The following is a 20829-nucleotide window of genomic DNA, read 5'->3' as shown; positions in this document are numbered from 1 at the left end:
CCCCTGTTCGTTTTCCTGATGCACTGACAGGCTGAACAAACCCACTTGTAGAGCAGGCAGCTCTCTCTTCATGGTGGTGGGTGGGAGACCCTGGTGCATTTTGTAGTCTGGTTGAAATGCATTTCCAGGTAAGGTTTGACTTGCAGTGCTTGAGGCTCTGAAGTGTGTCTGCTTCTGCTAACAGTGGAATCTTTCTGATTGGCAAGGTTGGAGCACCCCAGGAGCAAGAAGCCCTCACCACTCCACAGGTTAGCAGATCTGTTGGGATGTTTGTGCACAGGGTAATTCCTGAGGGTTGGGTGTTCAGTCTGTGCATCAAGACTGGGGGAGGCGATGGGCAGTTCCCCAAGACCATAATAGTCTGCAGTGCATAGAAGTGTGCAGTTCTGGATGGGGGCTCGGCTGTTAAACCTTTGGGACACAACCAGGTTCATTTAAAAGCACTGCACTGAGTACATTGATGGACAGAATTGCCAAACCAAAACCTTGCAGTGGAAAGAAATGCTTCTGGTCTCTTTGCATCTGGAAACAAATCAACCCTGAGTGTCTGAGGGACAAGAGGGTACAAGCTGTGCATTCCTGCACTGTTTGGAAATGGGGAGTCAGGCTGTAAGCTCTCTCTCCAGCTGCCTTTCTGACCATAGACAAATCACCCTTTGCAGACATTAGTCTCTGTATAGAAAAGCCACCAGTATCTTTCAGGGTCTGGCTTTTGGATGCAAGGTGCTTGAAATGCTGAAAAGTTTCTTCCTGGGAAGCAACCCTGTGCAAGCTGTGAGGAAGGACTGAAATGCCTTTCCTTCTCATCCCTTGTGTTTCCCCAGTGCCTGCTAACTGGAGTGTCATCTTTTGAATGAGAAGGAAATCGTGGCTTAATTCGCAATCCAAAGTCCTGTTGCCTTACCTTCTAGGGGGCTCCAGAGGTGGTTGTGATGGCCTCAAGCAGTGTCTTGAGCAGGGGACTGTGGTGCAGCCCCTTTCTCTGGGGAGCTGCTCTGTGAAGCTGCGTCTGGCAGTGTTATCAAAAACAGGTGTTCCTGGTGGTGGCTGAGTGGAAGTAGTGCTGTAGCTACTCACTTAACCATCTCTTGTTTTCTTTTTCAGAAGACTGATCTGGCTCAGGAGCCAAAGGTGAGTGGAGCTATGTGGGAGTTAGTGCATTAGTCGTTCTTAAGACTAAGATAGCTTAGAACTAGCCTTTTCCCAGGCTTTGGAGTCTGTTAGCTGCAGGTGTCATTTATAGATGGATTTGTTCACCCATAATACAGGCTCCCTGAGAAGAGACAAATGAGGAGTAGCAGCAGAAGGGTCCAAGCATCTCAGGGTGGTTCCTGGTACTCTTCTTCCAGGGAGTGGATGGCTTTAGGTGGAGATTGGTGTTTCCGTCTGCCTCTGACCTCTTGGCTCCTCTCTGTTCACAGGCCCAGGCAAACTGCCGCGTGGGGATAGCAGCACTCAACACCTTGGCTGGCTACATTGACTGGGTGGCCCTGAGCCACATCACAGCAGACAACTGCAAACTCTTGGAGATGTTGTGTCTGCTTTTAAACGAGCCTGAGCTCCAATTAGGAGCAGCGGAGTGTCTCCTGATTGCTGTCAGCAGGAAAGTGAGTTCTTCCTCTTCAGCTCCTCAGGCTCCCCTGTTTTTTCTCCTATTCTCCTATGTAATTCTTCAGATCGAGCAATAATATCTTTGGCCTTTTATTTAAGAAACAAAACTCAAATCTGGCTGCTTATGTTAATAATATTTGACGTGAAAGTCATGCTGACACAGCTGACAACAGCTCTTGGAACCCTCTCCAGCTTCGGTGCTCACCTCGCCTACCAGTTTTGAAGTGGGAGATCCCCATCCACCTTATCCCTCTCCCACTTTCTACAACTGTGAAGTGGGAAATACAGTTACCAGTTGTGTCATCTGGCAGCTCAGAGAAACAGCTGCAGAATCTAAACAGGTGATTTGACCCATAAGTTCACAAGCAGCTTAGTATCAAGGCTGTTTAGCAGCTGCACTTAAGTAACTGGCAAGTCTGCCCTGTTTAAAGTTCTGTGGTGGGATTGATTGGGGAAATTTATTGAGATCAGGAATATCTCAGGTTGGGGGTTTTTTTTTGGCAAATTTTTACTGAAATCATTGGACTGTAAGGCCTTACCTGGATGGGAAGACAACTAGGGATCTCCTAATTTCTCTTGCAAGTGGGAATAAATAGCTATGTAGATGGGAATGAATAGTTATGTTCTAATTGGTGTCTTTAACACATAGGGTAAGCTGGAGGATCGGAAGCCTCTGATGGTCTTGTTTGGAGACGTTGCCATGCACTACATCCTCTCTGCTGCCCAGTGAGTGCCATCCTGCTGCTGCAGTTTTACACAAAAACACATACAAATGGCTTAACTGCAGGAAGCTGGGTCTGGGTTAGGAGAGACCAAAAGCGCCATTTCTTTTTCTAAACTTGAAATACTGCAAGTTTTTTCCAAGTCCCATAGTCGAAGGACAAAGTGGTGACGATGTCACAGCTTCACAGCTTTCTTTTAGCCTGAGATTGATCAGAAGGAACCCTTTCAGAGAGGCATTTTCAGAGGTTTTAGATGCCCATAAAGTATTACTTCTTCATAATAGCAAAGAAAGTCCCACTCTAGTAAAATGTAAGTGTTCTAGTCCTCTTTTTATCTACCAGATTGACAGCAGTATGTCTGTTACCTGTAGCTTCAGTGTCCCAGTTTCAACTGAGATAGTTAATCTTCTCCCTGGTAGCTGATACAGGGCTGGGTTTGGGATTTCATGTGAGAATAATGTTGATAACACACTGATGTTTCAGTTCTTGCTACATAGTGCTTATTTTAAATGAGGGATTTTTCAGTTTCCCACTCTCTGTCAGCAAGGAGGTGCACAAGAAGCTGGGAGGGAGCGTGGCCAGGACAGCTGACCTGAACTAGCCCAAGGGCTATTCCATAGCATGGGATGTCATTCCCAGGATAGAAACTGGGGGCAGTTGGTGGGGAGGGGCAGATCACTGCTCAGGGAGAGTCTGGGCATCAGTCAGTGAGTGCTGAGCAACTGTATCCTGTATTGCTTCTTTTCTTGGGTGGTGTTCCTCTTCTGCTATTATTATAGTATTATTGTTGGGTTTATATTTTAGTTTAATTTAGTTGTTGCACTGGTTTTATCTCAATCCATGAGGTTTGGGTTTTTTCTCCCAATACTCAGCCCCCTTCCTAGAGGGAGGAGGAGGAGAAGAGGGAGCAGCTGCATAGTGGCTAGTTGCTATGTCTGGGTTTAAACCATGACAATGCATAACCATGATCCTGTTTTCCCCCCTGCCCTCATTCTCAGGACAGCAGATGGAGAAGGCCTGGTGGAGAAGCACTACGTTTTCTTGAAGAGACTTTGCCAAGTTCTGTGTGCTTTGGGCAGCCAGCTCTGTGCGTTGCTAGTAAGTCTCTACTAATACCAGCAGCAACCCTAGCAAGGCTAGTTTTGGGGCTGAGGCAAAACTGATCTAAGGTAGGACTAGAGTTCTCTGCATATTTGGTAGCTGTAGGATTCTCTCCACACACTTGGAAAAGGCAAGCTTGCAAGTGGGCTGACTGTATGCTGCCAAGTCTTAGGAATGTGGAATGGAGGGACCCTGACTGAATCCAGGCCTCTGCTGTCATCCAGTGATGTCTTCTATAACCTCTGTAAAATGCTGAAGCTTCACTGAAAATTGATCAAGTCCCTTGCTGTCAACTGCTACAAAGAAACTACTCCAGGGAATTACTCTTAGGCTAGAAGCCTTTTAAATTCCCCTATTAAAAATAACTGAGTTCTACCAGGATTGTCTCAAGCTGAAGGAAGATCCAGGTTTTGTTCCTGTGATTCTGTGATGCTTTGTGTCAATATGGAAATGAGGATAGGTATTGATACTTTGCATGCCATGCTGGATTCCATGGTTGCTCCCTCCATTCAGCACAGTGCTTCTAGAGTAAAGAAAGCAGGCTTATTGAGAGCTGCTGTTTGTGGGGAGACTGAGGCGGCTGGCCCGGGCAAGTGATACAGCAAAGTAAATTGTCACATGAAGGGAAAGGAAAAGACCTTCAAGAATTTCTCCCTAAAAAGAATGGACAGCAAACAAAGGATCTGTTACTGCTTTCAGTGACTTGCTGTTAGGCAGTGGGAGCTGTTAGTCTGTAATGAAGTAATGAGAGGAGGATGTGAGTCCTGTCACCCACGTTTCACTCAGGAGAGGCAGCACTGAGCTGTACAGCTCTGCACCAGGGATCTCGAGGGCTCTAGGCCACGGTATGGTCAGTGAGGAGCAACAAAACCTAGAGTTTATGGCTCTGGCCAAAACTTATTTTCCTGACAGACAGCCTAGAAAGTTATTGGTAAGAGATGTCCATATGCTAAGTACAGGAAACATTTGGAGGGAGAGGAGTGAGATCATTTAAGTGTATCTGCTTGTGGAGTTCTTCAGTTGTGAACTGCTCCACTTGGGTACTGCCAGCTGGGCTTCAACCAGTGGGAGCACAGTTGTGACTCACAGCAGCAGCAGTGGTGAAGAATTCAGTTTTAAGGGAACTCCAGTATCTGTGAAGTAACGCTTTTATCTTGATTGAGAGCAGTGCTGTTTGCAGCACCCCCAGGCTGGTCCTCAGGCTATGCTGATTTCATTAAAAAATCACAGTCCTTTCATACTTCGGTCTCTGCTACTTTACAGTCAGTGGCTTTGGATGTAGTGCTCCTGCTTAGTTGAGAGACATGCCACTCCTGAGCCCAGCATGACAGGGAGCTGACATTTTGTCTGAACTTGTTTATCTTCCTAATAGGGTTCAGAGTGTGATGTCGAAACGCCAGCTAACTTCGGAAAATACCTTGAGTCGTTTTTAGCCTTCACAACCCATCCCAGCCAGGTATGTAAAGGGCTCAGAGTCTCACATGTGTCTCTCTAAGTGTGAATGCGTAACTGAGCTAACCTATGGTAGACTGCAGGACTTCAACTGCCAAATACTGCTCTCCAGGCTCTCTGTTTCAGCTGAAGACCTGGAAGGTTGAGTGGTTTCTCCCCTGTTACCACTCCATTGGGAGCAGTGCCTGACTCAGAGGTGCTGAGTGGAAAGTGCAGAATATTTACTCAGCCCTAGTATCAGAGACTTCCTGCCATCCTGGAAGTTTGGGTTGCGCCAGCAAGGTGCCTTGGCCCCAACTGAATAGTCAGTGTAACTTACTGCTGCTTTCTGATAGCAACACTTAATGTTCGCAGCGAAGGTTGCAGTGCTGGAATCTTTCTCAGTTGCCCTGTGTTCTCTCCTTCACCGCAGTTCCTGCGCTCCTCCACCCAGATCACGTGGGGAGCCCTTTTTCGGCACGAGGTTCTGTCCCGTGACCCTTTGCTGCTGGCGATGATCCCCAAGTATCTCCGTGCATCGATGACCAACCTGGTCAAGGTATGTGGGAGCCCCAGCCCAGTGAGCTGTCAGAAGGTGCCTTAGGGAACGTGGCCTCTGGATTGCAGGGGAGAAACGGCATTTTTGTTGTGTCTAACATGATCTCCAGGCAAAGGAGCAAACGGCTCCAGCCCAGCATTTTACTGTCTGCTCCTTGCCTCCAGTCATCATCTGCTTGAGGCTGGTGTTAGCTGTGACAGGTGACTTCCTTCCTGACCTTGTCTGCTCTGTCTCCAGGTGGGCTTTCCCTCTAAAACAGACAGCCCCAGCTGCGAATACTCTCGCTTTGATTTTGACAGCGATGAGGACTTCAATGCCTTCTTCAACTGTAAGTAGCCATCATCCTTGTGTGGATGCTGTTGTCTGTGCCTTTCCTCTTACTTCCAGTTACTGGCTGATCTTGGAGCCTGCGATCTTGGCTTGGCAGCTTGCATTTGTGGCTTGACTCTTTCAGCCTGGATCTTGGAGTTGAATTCATCTAGGATTATCCTGTGGCAGTCCAGGCCTTTCAGTTTACTTACTTTTTGCTATTTTACTTTCTGGCCACATAGGTGACCAAGTAGAATTTGCTACCTAGTGTAAAAGAAAATGTGCCTCTTGGTCACCTAGAGGGATAAATGCAACAGCCTGAAGTCCAGCTAAGGTTAGGAGAGGAAGGCAGCTTACTAAAGACTTTAAATGTCATTCCAGAAAGAAAGAAAATCTCTCTTGGCCGTGCTATGACGTTTCTGGTTCAGTACCAACAGCTAAGGTTGAGCATTTAAAATAGCCACATTTAGTCATGATCTTAAGCCAGCAAACAGGAAACCCTGGATATTAATGATTTAATTTTTCCTTTGTTCTTGTACTTCCCAAAGCCGAGGTTGATTCTCACTGGCTGGTACAGTGTGTTACTCACTTGGTGGCTGGGAGGATATGCTTAACAAATTACTCAAATTCTTACTATTTATATTTGAAGATTTTAAGGGATACTTTTTTATTGCGTATTAAATAGTTTGTTTCTTGCTTAGTGTAATAAGTCTATTTGGATGGAAATGAAAAAGTAGCTAAATGCACAAAGCCAGAATTTGTAATAGTTTTAGGGAGTTAAATGATATTGAAGGTATATTGTGTATATAAGAAAATTAAACTGATGAAGTTACTTGAAAACCCAACTTTTTTACAAAACATGAGTTGCACTTGTAGCCAGCAGAGCTGACTCTTCACAGAATCATAGAATCACAGAGTGGTAGGGGTTGGAAGGGACTTTTTAGAGATCATCTAGTCCAACCTCCGTGCAGAAGCAGGTTGTCTGATCAAGTACTGTAATATTTTGATACAGAATGTTGTGTACTTTGCTTTTAAGATCTTTGAAATTGGAAACAAGACTTCTTTGGGTTTGTTGAGTTTGCATTAGCTCTTCAGCCTAAAATCCTAACTGGGTTGAATTGAACAATCCAGAAAAAGTCTGTTTAGCTGAAGGAAATAGTAATCTAATGCTGCTTTTCTGTTTCAGTATCTCAAAATGCTTTGCAAGCAGCAAACATGGTATAGCTTGAAGGATTTTTAAAATGTGAAATAGAAGCACAATTGTAGTAAAGTTGGGTTTAATGTAGGTTTTCATAGTTCATACTGCATTTTAATTGTACTTCTTTTTATGATAATCGGTGTTCTTGATCCATATGCTAATCCATCATTCTTAGTCCATTTAGATCTCTTCCAAAATTGCCCATGCTGTTACATCTAGTTTACTTGACTGTGTATGTGAGCACACTACACAGCTGTTGCCAGGGAAACACTCTGTAATGTTCCCAGGCCCGTGAAGCTGCAGGTGAGCTTCAGGGAACAGAACATTTGCAGCCTCAGCTTGTTGCATGGTGTCTGACTTTTTTGCAGCTTTCCGAGCCCAGCAGGGAGAGGTGATGAGGATGGCGTGTCGTCTGGACCCTCGTACTGGCTTCCAAATGGCTGGGGAATGGCTGAAGTACCAGCTCACGTCTCCTGTTGACACTGGGCCCATGAACTGTGAGTTATTTGAAAAAAAAATAGGGATATGGGGTTTGATTTTTTTAACTGCAGACAAATTCTTTGCTTTTTTTCCCCATATCCTTTTTTTAAAGGTTGGAGGGCAAGACTCAGCACTAAGTTTTCAAGTGTTTTGGGTCTTTGCAAGTTAAAATCAATTCAAACCCACCTCTCCCCAAACTTAACCCTCTGCAGCCTCAGCTATTACCTCAGCTAACCCTCAGCTATTCCATTACCTATGGAGTAGCTGATGTAAATCCCTTGGCTTCTCCTTTCCCTCCCCCAAATCTCTCTGCAGAAGAGTTGAAGTTGTCCCTCTCATACAATTTTACAATTATTTGGGCCTTGTTATCTCCATAACATCATGATTGTTTTTGTCCAGGGAAGTTCTGCCTGTCTGGCAAATCCCTCTGTCAGTCACCTAGCTTTCCTCCTGTGAAGGAAAGCCTCTTGGTGTTCTGCAGAGTCACAGTGAGGGCAGTCTTGCCTGCAATGTTGAGTCTGGGTCTCCCTTCTTTTCTGTGATTTGTTGGTGTTGCTCCCTATAATATCAAAAAGGTCAGACTTGTGTATCAGGAGCCTCCACTTGAGTGAGGCCAATGAGATGGGAGTACTTAATTGCTCCTAGCACATCCCTGCCAGGCATCTGCAGGGTGAGCTGTGTCAGTGCTAGCGTGTGCTAAGGTGAACTTACCAGTCTGCTGCTCTGTGTGTGGGGAGAAGCTTGGTGAGAGCTTCATTATTCTCTTCCTTTCAGCTAAGACAGGCGAAGGGCTCTGCTCCATCTTCTCTCCATCCTTTGTGCAGTGGGATGCCATGACCTTCTTCTCAGAAAGCGTCATCAGCCAGATGTTTCGAACCCTGGATAAAGATGTATGTGGATCCGATGCTCTTGCCTGTCTCCTGGCTTGTTCTGGGTTTGACCTGAGCTGGGGGGGGATGTTTCAGCTATGTTGTCCTTGAAAAGTTTGTAGTAACCAATTAACTCCAGATTGTTTAGTGAGTAATTCCCATGAGGAGCAGTGACCTTTCCTTAGATGGGACGGACCAAACTCCTCATACTGGCTTACTCTCAAGCACGTCTTGGTTCTGGATGTCGTGCCATGAGAAGTCACAGGAGAGCACTCATGTGGCATGCTTTGACATAGTGCCTTCCTAGAGGGGAAGAGGACTGTTAAAGTGGAAATTTCCAAAGTTTATTCCTTTAATTATCCTCTGCTTAGATTTCTTAAAAAAAAAAAAGCAAAACAAACAAAACCCAGAAAACAACTTTTGACTAAACAAAAGAAAACTCGTGCCCGGGGAGTAGGAGATCAGAAATGGTTTCTCTCTGCTGTTTGTTCAGCAGCAGGCAAATCAGAACGAGGGCATTTTTTTTCTAATTCTGATGTAGACTGACATTTTTTTTTATTACATTATGCTGCTCATGCACTTTAGTTCATCATTCTAATCAGAGTAAAATAATTATATGGGTTGACATAGTTGCCCAAGCATGGAAACTGTAGTAGAGTCAAGAGGAGAATTGGGAGGCAAACTGAGAGAAAACTTACCCTTCCTGCTGTTGCCACCAGTAGCATGGGGACTTGAGATTGACACCTCAAGACTGCCCTACCAACAATGGCAATACTGCTGTCCTTTTCTCTCAGCAAATATGTGTTGCTTTGCTTTTCTTTCTACTTAGAGAGCAGCTGTGTTCAGCTGTGAGGCCTGCAGCTCCGTGGCCTAGCTCTAGGAGGTGTAGGATGCGTGCTACAGGCTGAAGTACTGAGCGTGGCCTCCCTTTTTCCTTCTTTCCCTTTGCTGCCTTTGTAGGAAATCCCAGTGAATGATGGCATAGATCTGCTGCAGCTTGTCCTTAATTTTGAAACAAAGGATCCTCTCATCCTGTCCTGTGTGCTCACCAATGTCTCTGCTCTCTTCCCATTTGTCACTTACCGACCAGAATACCTACCACAAGTACTCGCCAAGGTAGGTACTTGAAGGCCCTGCCAAAATCTGGGAGGCTTTTGGGGGTGCAGGCCCCTTGCACTAAACTGCAGGAGTTAGTCCCGTTGGCATTACTGTCGGGGAAGGACTGCCTTTTGTGTTAAAGGGGGGGAAAACTGAGACTGAGTCTTCAAGAAAAAAACACGTCAGATAACCCAAATTTTGCAGTTCCCAGCTTTAAATGTTTACACTAAGTGCACACTCTGGCCAGTAAACAGCAGGTTTTATTTCAAGGCCTCACTAGGCCGATGATTCATCTTTCAGTTTAGCCAAGGGTTCTTGACCAACTCTAATGAAATTGCACTAAACTCCTATGTATTTCTTGAGCTCAAAGCACGTGTGAGTGCTAGATAGTAACAAATGAGTGAGTTTTGTGTTTTTCCTCTCCCTTTTCTCACAGCTGTTTGCTTCAGTTACCTTTGAAGTTATAGAAGAAAGTAAGGTATGTCTGAATTATCATCTACTAATGAGTTATGTAACAGTTGGATGAAGTCATATATTTCATTTGAGAGCATGCTGAGTCTCAGCACTCTGCTGTAGTAGACTTTTCAAGTATAGATGTGCTCCTGGAAAGGGCTGGGAAGTCGTAATGTAACTGATTTCTTCTTGGCTGACATAGCCTAATAAGCCTTGGCTCACAAACTTAGAAAGTCACAGGCATGGTCTAAGGTCAGTGCACTTAGTCCTCTGGTCTGTGCTGGCTTTCCTGAGAGTGAAATCCCTTCATTAGCTGTGGATATTCTTCAGTAGTTGGTATACAGGCTGTGAGAGATGGCTGTTAAAGCTGCCAGCTACCTACGGAGTGCTTGGAGTCTTGAAATGGTGAGATCCGTGGCATCCTCACTCCTAGAGGAGCTGGCATCCTCACTCCTCGTGAGTTGGCTACTGCTCCAAAATAAATTCAGCTGTTGCATGATTGTTTGGGGTGGGGGGTATGGAAAAGCTTTTGTGATCTGTACTCAACAGTGCAGAAAACTGTATGTCATGCATTTGTCTCTTGAAGATGCCCTGCATTTGTCTGAACTTTTTTTTGTTGCATTGAAGTTTGTTATGTCTGTCCAGGCTCCTAGAACTCGAGCAGTGAAGAATGTGAGAAGGCATGCATGCTCCTCAATCATAAAGATGTGTCGGGATTACCCCCAACTTGTCCTGGTATGTCAACTCAACTCTATGATGAAGAGTCTCTTGCCTCAATTTCAGATGGGTTTTGTGGGATCTTCAGCTTCCTTAGCTACAGCCTCTGATTTATCTTTTTCCAAGGAACATTCCTGCCATGCAAATGGCAAAGTTCTTTATTCCCTGCACCCCTCTTATTCTCATCCCACCCCCAGAAAAATTTTCTGCCTGAAGAGCTGAATTGTAAAGTGATGAGATAAGTGAAAGGGTGATGATTTAAATGCAAAAGGGGTAAAGAAGAGGAGGATGCAAACAGCACTAGATTCGTTTTTTGGGAATGTGTGCTGAATTTCCATTTTGTCACTTGTGGCCTCGGTTGATTCCTTTAACTGAACACACGGGCAATGACTAGTCTCCAGACTTTCTTCCGTTGCTTGACAGAATGTAGGAGTAAGAGGAGAGTGTTTGTCTTCTGGATTAGCTTGAGGAGACTGGAAAAAACAAACATGTTTGAAATCCATGAGCCACTGTTTTGTTTGGTTTTGCTGAACTAAACAGTCTGTGTGCAACACACATAGCTCTGAACTCCTTTCTGTAGAGGGGTTTGTGTGGAGTAGCTCTGGGATTGTGGGAGTACTATAGGACATTGCTAGTTTAAACAAAGACATCTATTGAGGATGCTAATTAGGGTAATTTAGGGGTTCCAGTTCTGCATTCTGCAGTAGCTGCTAAGAACTATCGAGCTTCTCTATCTCGCTCTACTGGCCCTTGAACTGGCTCCCTCTTCCCGTGGACAGCTGAACATCCTCACTGGGAAAGCCAAGGGCTCGGAGCTGCCCCAAACTGTGTGCAGATAGTTTTTCTGAGGGGGTGATTGCTAATGCTTATAGAAAGTTACAGGGAGGTGTGGTTGTGACTAGAGAGAGTAGAGGAGAAACTCAACCATTCCCTTGGAGACAGCGATAACCACAGGAACCATCATTAGCTGAGTTGTGAGAAAAGAGATGGGAGAGTCCCAAGTCTGGTCTTGAGAGCCAGAGGAGTGAGGTACTTTCGTTGTGCAAATAAAAGCACCAGAACTATTCTGAGGTGTTGATGCTGCTGGAAGGGATATGAGTGCCTAGAAGATAGAAATTTCCTCTGCTTATTTCAGCCATTCTAGAGACTAAACTGGATGTGGGATGATGACAGAGGGTTGGGGAAGAAATTCTTTAGGGCTGAATATTCAGAGAGATTTGAGAGTGAGATGGAGATGGCTATGTAGAAAAAAGGTAACTTAATACATGCTCCTCCATATGTTCTACCTAGTACAGTACACCCCACCTCTGCCTCCACAGCAAATGCATGACACTCTTCCTCTTGGATGTGTTTTCTAGCCAAACTTTGAGATGTTGTACAGCCACGTGAAGCAGCTGCTCTCCAATGAGCTGCTCCTGACACAGATGGAGAAGTGTGCTCTTATGGAGGCCCTCGTCCTTATCAGCAACCAGTTCAAGGACTATGAGCGGCAGAAAGCTTTCCTCGAGGAGCTCATGGCTCCTGTTGCTGGCTTGTGGCTCTCTCCAGAGATGCAGAGGTACTGGTCCTTTTTCTGAGCTTTGAGCTGGAGGTGTCACAGAGGTAATGTCGCACCCGACAAGGGAATGCTCAAACCAGATGAGAGTAGTGGGATGCCTTGTGCACCTCCCATGCTCTGGGCAGTCATTGTGCTAACAGCTCTCCTGCAGGTCACAAACTGCCAGCTGAGTCTAAATGCAGTTTGTTAGTTGAAAATTGCTAGGTAAGAGTTGCTTCAGGTGATAGAGGAACACTTCCCAGCATGCTCAAAGCATTTGCAGAAAATGGGAAATAAAAGATGTCTTTGCTCATCTCTGGGAGCAGCTAGGAAGCTGAGCTGTCTTTGCCGAAGCTGAGATGTCCTGCAGCCCTGGGCAGATGGGCACGCACAAGAATTTTCCCATCAGGGAAATCTGTTTGAGTCTCTTCGTAAGACATTCAGAGGTCATTGTGGCCTAGGAGTAATGGAGATGTTTGGAGAGTGCCCACATCTCTGGTGCTTTTTGTCACGTTCCCGCATACTAGTGGGAGCTAGCACTAGCTAGTCTCTCCAGCCCGCTCTGTAGTTAAGATGTTTATTGCCAGTGCAAAGCTCTGCTCATATTTCCTGATACAAACAATGATCCCCATTGCTATCTTTTCCTGCTGCCAGAGTCCTCTCAGATCCTGAAGCCTTTATCTCCTATGTGGGTGCAGACAACAAAATTACCGATCCGGTCTTGGAAGATCCGAGTGGCCTGAACCGCTCTAGAGTGAGTATCACTAACAGGAGAGGTGTAATCCTTAGCAAGATGGAATTTGCCTCCTTCCATTCCCATTTCTCTTGTGGTTCCATACAAGGTATCTCCTGATCATCTACTACTTTAGGGTGCAGATCAGTAGGTTTTTCAGATTGCAGAGTAACAGGCTGGCTTTTTCCTCTCTAAACTGCAGTTATGAGCGTGTAGGCCATGCAAAACCAGATTACTCAGTGGAGCAAGGCACACTATTCCCTCTTTCTGTAGGAGAGTCTGGTTTTGGGGAAGGCATTGGCTCCCATGACTTTTGGAAATACAATGCGGTGAGTTGTACTTTTTGAGCCAGGCAGCATGGAAAGCATCGTGCTGAGACTGCAGCGTGGAGTATAAGTAAAATTCATCCTAGGAGATTTGTATTGCTTGAATTGCTGGTGAAATGTTTTCACTTCTTGGACAGACTGCAAACAGGAGTTCCTACTTCTAGGTGTGACTGAAATGCAGTCCACAGAGCTGTGCTTGTGATGTGGGGCAAATGCAGTGTGACCGTAGTGTCACCACAGATATGTACATCCATCCCAGTAGGGGGAGGAGTTGAGAAACTGATGGTGTGGACCCTTCCTTTTATGGGGCAGCCCACCCTGGTTGCTTGCATACTCACAAGACCGTATGCATGGATGCATTGTCTAACAGTGAGGGACCAAAGGTCACTGAAGGTGATGGAAGGCAGCATAAGCATTTGCTGCGTTTTCTTGGCAGCAAACCCACCAGAGTTTGTTTGCATCACCTGATAGGGATCATTCTCGAGCATTCACTTTGAGATGGGATGATGATGGGTTTCTCTGAAAACCGTTTGTTCTCTGGCTAAGAAACACCATGTCCACATCTCTTGCTGCAGATAAGCTTTTGTGTGTACACCATTCTGGGGGTTGTGAAACGAGCTCGTTGGCCTGCTGCTACTGAGGAGGCAAAAGCTGGAGGATTCTTGGTGGGATACATGCCCAGTGGAAGCCCAATCTACCGTAACCCCTGCACTGAGCAGGTCCTGAAGCTTCTTGACAATATACTTGCTCTTATAAGGTGGGTCAAGTTGACTTGAAATCATTTACGTTGACTTAAGAATCTCTGAAAGCCAAACTGTGATAAATGTGTGGAATGCTCAGAGCATGTACTCCCAGTGAAGCCAGCGGGAGCACAGGCTGGTGCAGGTGCCCAAGTACTGTTCCTGACTGTTCACAGTGGGGAATGGCACTGGGGAAAATGGAGCCTTCTGAATGTTCATTGGCCTGGCCTACAAGAGTCCATCAAAGCCAATGGGAGCTTGGGCTGGGATTGCCTCCCCCACCTCCACTGGTGTAAATCTGCCACCCAGTTAATCGTTTCTCAACTAACATCTCTGCTCTACCCTCAGCCCCTACAAGGCCACCTCTCCAGTCACCACCAGGGCAGTCCCAGCTCTCATCGCATTCTGTTGTCGTTCTCTCTTCAATGTTCAATTAAGCTGATTTTGCTGAACGTGAACACCAGCCTCCTGAAGCACTGGCTGCTGTTGAAATCAGCATACCCTCAGGCTGTTGTTACCTTGCAGTACCTCTCACACGTCACTTGTGGTGTGTACATCTGGGGCAGCCAGAGAAGGGAGCAAGAGAAGGCAGGAAAGGGGAGTCCTGAATAACACAGTTTCCAGATTTATAAAGGAGGAATCTGTCGCAGGGTAACTGGCATCACTGGGATTTTGACAGGCTCACAGAGCGATTTTGTGAGGTAACAATACAGTTACATACTGGAGAACTCAAGGCTCTGTCCTTGGCAGGAGCCTGTTAGAAAGGGGCATTTTCAGATCCACTTAAATGTTTCAGCTCCCATGTGTGTGATGAAAGGGATCCTATTACTCGAGGTCTGTCTCTTTGGGTGTGTTTGGTAGTCACTGAGCTCAGGGCTGTGCTGCTTCCAGTGAGAAGCGAGATGCTGGACTGGTAGGACAAGCACATGCTGTCCTGGCCCACTCTAGCCATCCTTTTCATCACAGAGCTCTGTATAGCACAGCAGGTGCTACTTGGCCAGTGAGGAGGGTTGAACCATCTTGTTACAGCTGCGGAGTTGTGCTTGAGGTGTTTTTGCCTTTGATCCTGGAAGGCTGAAGATCCAATCAATGAACTTTTGGGAAAGGCTGGGTAGAGTTGCCTGAGTAGAGGTTGCCTCACGCTGCTTCTTCCAGAGCCAGAAACATGCTACGTTTCGTGGGAGACCAACTAAACCTGTGCCCAAGGTCTGAACAAGGTCCAACAGACTTTCTGCTGGTGTGATCGCCATTCGTGCCAGAACTTATGGACTACTGAAACACTGGGGATCTCCGTCACAACCAGCTTAGGAAACCCTTGTCAAACTCCATCACTACCTGTAAAGAAAAAGAAATTTTGTGCCTGTTTGCCACCTCCAGGAAAAAGCCTGAGTTGGTCAGTTGCCAGTGCTTCCTCATCCACATAAAGGAAGAGGCTCCATGGCTGTTTTTGAGCATCTCCCCTGCAGACCAAAATCTTTTCAGGGCATGTGGTAGTAATGTACATGGAGCAGCCTGTACTTTGCTTGGAGATCTTTGGGGTTTTCTTAAGGCTGGATGCTTCAACAAGAACCGGAGAGTGATGTATTAACAGAGGAAGTAGATCTTCTACCTCATACCTTTCCTGACTGCTGCCAGATGTAGAGGCCTTTTTGTGTGACAATTGCAAACTCATAATTGTTTGACGCAAAAGTTAATCATGTTTGTATCTTTCTGGAGAAACTGGAGCCTGTGCTGTGGAGCTTCTGGTGAATTTTTGCGGCCTTTGAGTGCCTTTCCCATGTACTGCTTCCTCAGGCTCTCTTTAATATGGATTACACAAGAGAATATGGAACGTGTCAGCACATGGAACCTGTCAGCAAGCAGGAAATGGGGCTACGAGGAAGGCTGCTGGCAGGGAAGGATGGAAGGATGCCTTCAGGAACGTAGTTGCATTACTACTTGGAGATGGATGCTGCTTGTAGTTCTGTGCCATTCTGCAGGGAACAGTTGCAACAAAGCTTCAGCATTTTACAGAGGTTGTAGAAGACTATTCTTGGTGACAGCAAGGTCTTGTGTTAACTCCCGGGCTCACACAGGAAGGAGCTGTGGACATTCTCACAAGTGGCATTTGTTACTTGGTGAGCTGATCTGCAAGTATCCTACTGAGCAGCTGAACTGAGCACCAGGTCAGGCATCAGTGTGCATAGAAGGGGTTTTGCATGCTGAGCAGTAAGGTCTGCTGCTCTCTGGGTACTGTGTGGCATTCTTCTGTTGTGTTTGCAGACAGAGGTGATGAAAATTGTTAAGCTGTAGGATCTTTGCCAGGGGAAGTAGCTTGGAGAGAGGTCTTGGATGAGACCAAGGAGTTAAGAGGAGTGAGAGGGTAATAAAGTAGTTTTGAGTGGCTTCTTTTTGTGCCTACCCACATTTGCCTCTTAGTCACTGTATTTACTCAAATGATTTTGAGGTTACTTTGTTAATCACTGCTTGCAGCTTTTTGAGTGGTGATTCTTCTGTCCTCTGCAGTACCTCATTTCACTTTAGGTGCTTTCTAGCTTCTGACTTAAATTGTCCTCTCCTGAATTGAAAACCAAATCATGGTCTCCAGCCACCCTTAGATAAAGACACATTTCTGGTGTCAGTAGCTGCATGAACTGATTGGCACAGCACCTTTATTGTTTGGAGTTTGTTGCAAGTGGACTGGTCAAGCTCAGCAAATGCTTTGCATGGACAAAGGCTTTTTTGTAACCCCTCTTGATGAGGTGCTGACATTACCAAGGCATTAATGATGCTGGTGGAAGAATTGCTGGGTAGACATAGGTGCAATAGGCATTTTTGTTGTAGATGGCTCCAGCTTTGGATAAGGATTCTTCAAGTGTGAGCTGTCCTAGGGCACTTCTGGCCTTCAAGCCCATCTCTCTGTGCATCAGACACTCTTTCCAGCAGGGCCATGACCACTGCTGAAAATCCCCCAGGATCTGCCATATCACTTTGCTTGTCTTTTCTAAAGCATAAAGGTCTCTGGAATTTTGTTTTCCCATGTTGTGTGTGTGGGATACACAGGAGTGCTGCTTACTGCTGAGAGTCTCAGCCAGAACATGGCTAGGGGCTACATCTTCATCATGTATGAGGGCTTTTGGATCCTTCTTGTTAACTCCCATGGGGAGCAGCTGATTAGCTGTTTTCATTACCTTGACACCTTACTAAAGTACTAATTAAGAGAGATCGGCCTGTGGGTGAACATCTGTCCTCCCAACTGTTACAAGAAAATGCTTCAAGGACTCTGAAACAACTAAGGATCATGACCACAGCTTCAGGATATGACTGTCTGTCCTGTCCTGTTGGGATTGGAGCAGTGGAGTTCCAAGGTTCGCCACCGCAATTGGCCAATCATCGATTTCGCCCCGCTGCCTTTCTGCCCAGCGTGAGGCAAAGCCAGCATGGGCCTGGAGCAGGCAGGAAGGCACACAAGAGGTGATGATTGTGGTAGCTAGGTTTCAGAATAGCCTCCAGCAGAAATGCACCCTTTTTTTGAGTCAATTGAACAACATTTTTTGTTCAAACTTTTATGGAGGCTGGGCAGTTTGCTGGCCCCTCTTGGGAAGGTAAAACCAGCTTGTGCCCCCTTCAAGGCCTGTTGCATGGTGTTAGATCCAGCCTTGAATGAGAGTGTGAGTTGTTAAGAAGTCATTGGTGTAGCTCTGTCTTACGAAACTTAGATACTTGCCTTCCTCACGTGCAGTGAGCAGGGAAGTATTTAACACTTGCAGAGAGAGATGGGGTAGTTGCCATTTGGGAGCTAACTCAGGCTCTGTAAGCTCAGGCAGATGTCCCCACATCAGGTTTGCCAAGGTTGTGAATGTAGACCTTCAAAAAAACCCATTAAAGCTTTAAAAAAATCATTAAGACATGAGCAAAAGCTGAGACTCTGGAGAACATCCCAAGGAGTGTCCACGATCCCTTCCCCCAGCCATTCCCACGTACCCCCCTGCTTTGGGAAATGCTGCTCTAGGGGAAGATACTGAGTTGCCCTTGATCACCTCTAGCAGCAGGTACAATGGCATTGCAGTTTTGGAGGAGGCTGCAGGATTTGTGCTGTGTGCAGCTGGCGACACCCAGAGTGGAGGTCTGAGGTCTCAAAGGAGAGAGGTAGGTGAGAGAGATACCCCCTGCCAAGTCCAGCTCTGCGTGTCAGTACCCTGGCTAGGAGGGCAGCCGTTTTGGCCTGGATGGCAAGAGCCAGCCACCCGTGGCTGAATCGGTGGTGTCCCTCACTCGCTCGCCTCCCCACGGTGCGCGATGCTTCTCAGCTGGATGTGCCGCCACGAGTAACAGCTGATCGGACCGATGCTCTCCCCAGAGTCCCTCCAGTGCCACCTGCCCTTCAGGGGACTGTGACCCAGCCCTGGGGGCAGCGTGTGTGTTTTGGAGCTGAAACAGCCCCTCCCTCTGCAGGGGCCGTAGGTGCAGAAGATCTTTCGAGATTTCGGAATCCTTGTCTTGTCAGATGTTAAATTCATCCTCCGATCCCTTTGGCCAAGCTAATGAGCTGTTGCCAGCATCAGCTGGAGAATTGCTGGGAGTTTTTACTGCCAATGCTTGCAAGGGGTGGGGTGAGCTGAAATAAGCGAAGGGGGCAGCCAGGAGATTCAGGACATGAGGTGGAGTCACTCCATGTCTCTGTCGGGTCAGCTTGCCCAATATTTTTGCAGGTGGGGAAGGGGGATCCCATGCACACGTGCTTGGTCTCACCTTCCTCATCATTTGCCTCAGAGGAGCTGTTCACAAGCTGAAGGAGAGGATCCCACTGTCAAGGGCAAAAGGGGTTGACCCACGTGAGCATAAACCAAGTGCTCTTCTGTTTCAGGACTCACAACAATCTCTACACGCCAGAGATGGTGGCTAGGCTGGGAGAAACGTTTGCAAAGGCCTTGGACATGCTGGAGGTGGAGAAGAATGCCATCCTAGGTAAGGAGCTTCTTTTTGGGAGGAATGTGTAGGCAGATTCTCAGAGGCATATCAGGCAGTGATCCCTCAGTAGCAGTGAAGAGGTCTGGGAGAGACAGCTGCTTCAGAGCATTCACAGCTCAGCTATGACTCAAACCTGCTGAAATGAGGAGGTGGTGTAAGTTACTGGTCTCAGACAAATTGATTTCTTTGTCATGGAATGAAGGGTACCCTACCAAACTGCTTATCCCAGTTGGGTAGTGATCTCTGCAACATGATGTTTCAGGCTGGAGAGACTGGGGCTGCTGTAATTGACTGCCTTTCAGCAGAATTAGTGCTCAGCAGGATCCCCGAGTGCTGGTGCCAAGACCTGGCCTGGAGAGCAAGAGCCAAGTCATGCAGTATGGCCCTGTCATTTGTTTCCAGACCAACCACCTATTAGAAAGAGGTTTTTGGATCCATCCTAAAACAGATTTAAGCTTGTTAAAACAGAAGCCTTTGCAACTGAGCAGAAGCGGGTGGCCTTGTGGAGGAAGTATGGACTGTGACTCTGGAAATTGGGGTTTAATTTCAGGTTCTAACAGTGAAATATTTTGGGCAAGTTGTTTTGTCTTTCTCATCTCCTTTTTTTTTATATGTAAAATGTACCTGTTTTCTGTGCCCTGTAAACTCTCTGTGAGTCACCACACGTAAAGCAGCATGGCCTCGATGCCTGCTCTAAACTTTTTAATACAGCAGCAGCAGCTGGTGTCCTGGCAGAGATGAATAGACACCTGAAGGGATGGGCGGTTAGAGGAGCTGCTCAATCAGCAGCTTTGCTTCAGCTGGGTTCTGGTAGCTCCAGTAAGCTTTGCTTTGGAGAGCTGAGAGGGCTATACAAAGTTTAGGGGGCACACTGCTCTGGGTGTCAAGTCCCACAGTCAAGTCCCACCTGGACTTGACTGACCTCTGAGGGGAGGTTCTGCCCCGGGATTGCTGCACCTCTCCCCACTTGGCTGCACGTTGATCTTGCCAGGTGCTTCCCTCGCTGCCCTCAAGCTCTCTGAGGCCTGCCCAACACTTTCTGAAGTGTGCTCTCATTAGCTGAAGCTTACTCTTTCCCACAGGTCTCCCTCAGCCTCTGCTGGAACTTTATGACTCTCCTGTTTACAAAACAGTCTTAGAAAGGATGCAGGGCTTCTTTTGTACCCTCTACGACAACTGGTAAGAGCACCAGACATCCCACACATAATCCAGCGCTGCACAGCTGGAGCAGTAGACCATTGCTGAGTGCTGACTTAGTCTAGAGTTAGACTTCTCACATGAGCTGTGTCCTATATTCAAGTACGAGCTGCAGTGGTGAACTCTCCTCAGTGGTTGTAACCTCCTGCACACACATGGAACGCAGTCACTGGACAAAAAGTACCTCGAAATGTGAATCTGCTTTTACCTCTTCTGCAGCTAGGTAGTTGGCTTGGAGCACTTAGCTGTTGTGCTGACCTAGTTTGTCTCTTTGCCACTTTTACATGTGTTCGGATACATCAGCACTTGAAAGTCCATTTTAGTGCTTAAATATTTAATTCATTGCAGTGATCCCAGAAAAAAAAAGGAGATACTGTGCTAAAACTCCTCTGTAGTGCTTGTTTAAGAGCACGGCAACTATCTGTGCTATAGATGATAGTACTTGTAGCTTTTGCAGGCTGGAGGCATGGTGCCTGTTATGTGGCAGACTTGCAACTAACTTGTTTTTTTTAATTGAAGTTTCCACATCCTGGGAAATGCAGGCCCCTCCATGCAACAGGATTTCTACACCGTTGAGGGTCTGGCCACCCAGCTCCTGAGCTCAGCTTTCATCAACCTCAACAACATTCCTGATTACAGACTGCGTCCCATGCTCCGTATCCTTCTGTCACAGCGCGAGAGGCTTTGAACATAGAAACTCAAAACCAGTGTGGCCAAGCGAAGGAAGGGTGATTGAGGAGGTAAACAGGGATGCACCTGGCATGGGTGAGCTGTGAGCCTGGGAGGGCACGGACAGAA

General features: G+C 46.6%; 1 protein-coding gene across 5 annotated transcripts in view; it reads left to right on the top strand.

Annotated features, from left to right (window-relative positions):
- Positions 1-20829, top strand: part of XPO5 (exportin 5) — a 31598-nt gene that overhangs the window by 3358 nt on the left and 7411 nt on the right. For 2 of the 5 annotated variants that reach the window (XM_061991215.1, XM_061991218.1), the window contains 19 exons: positions 207-248; positions 1105-1131; positions 1422-1607; positions 2261-2337; positions 3332-3431; positions 4807-4890; positions 5299-5424; positions 5662-5752; positions 7300-7428; positions 8186-8301; positions 9241-9396; positions 9815-9856; positions 10459-10566; positions 11907-12106; positions 12740-12839; positions 13720-13901; positions 18731-18831; positions 19917-20013; positions 20551-20687. In XM_061991215.1, the coding sequence (XP_061847199.1) occupies positions 207-248; positions 1105-1131; positions 1422-1607; positions 2261-2337; positions 3332-3431; positions 4807-4890; positions 5299-5424; positions 5662-5752; positions 7300-7428; positions 8186-8301; positions 9241-9396; positions 9815-9856; positions 10459-10566; positions 11907-12106; positions 12740-12839; positions 13720-13901; positions 18731-18831; positions 19917-20013; positions 20551-20687 (2101 nt within the window). The remainder of the gene's footprint in view (positions 1-206; positions 249-1104; positions 1132-1421; positions 1608-2260; positions 2338-3331; positions 3432-4806; positions 4891-5298; positions 5425-5661; positions 5753-7299; positions 7429-8185; positions 8302-9240; positions 9397-9814; positions 9857-10458; positions 10567-11906; positions 12107-12739; positions 12840-13719; positions 13902-18730; positions 18832-19916; positions 20014-20550; positions 20688-20829) is intronic. The other 3 variants (XM_061991216.1, XM_061991219.1, XM_061991217.1) reach the window with 3 other exon arrangements.

Source organism: Colius striatus, chromosome 2 (assembly GCF_028858725.1).
Source record: "Colius striatus isolate bColStr4 chromosome 2, bColStr4.1.hap1, whole genome shotgun sequence".
In the NCBI taxonomy this organism is placed as follows: Eukaryota; Metazoa; Chordata; class Aves; order Coliiformes; family Coliidae; genus Colius; species Colius striatus.
Note: the sequence above shows the minus strand (reverse complement) of the source record. Positions and strands in the feature narration are given on the sequence as shown.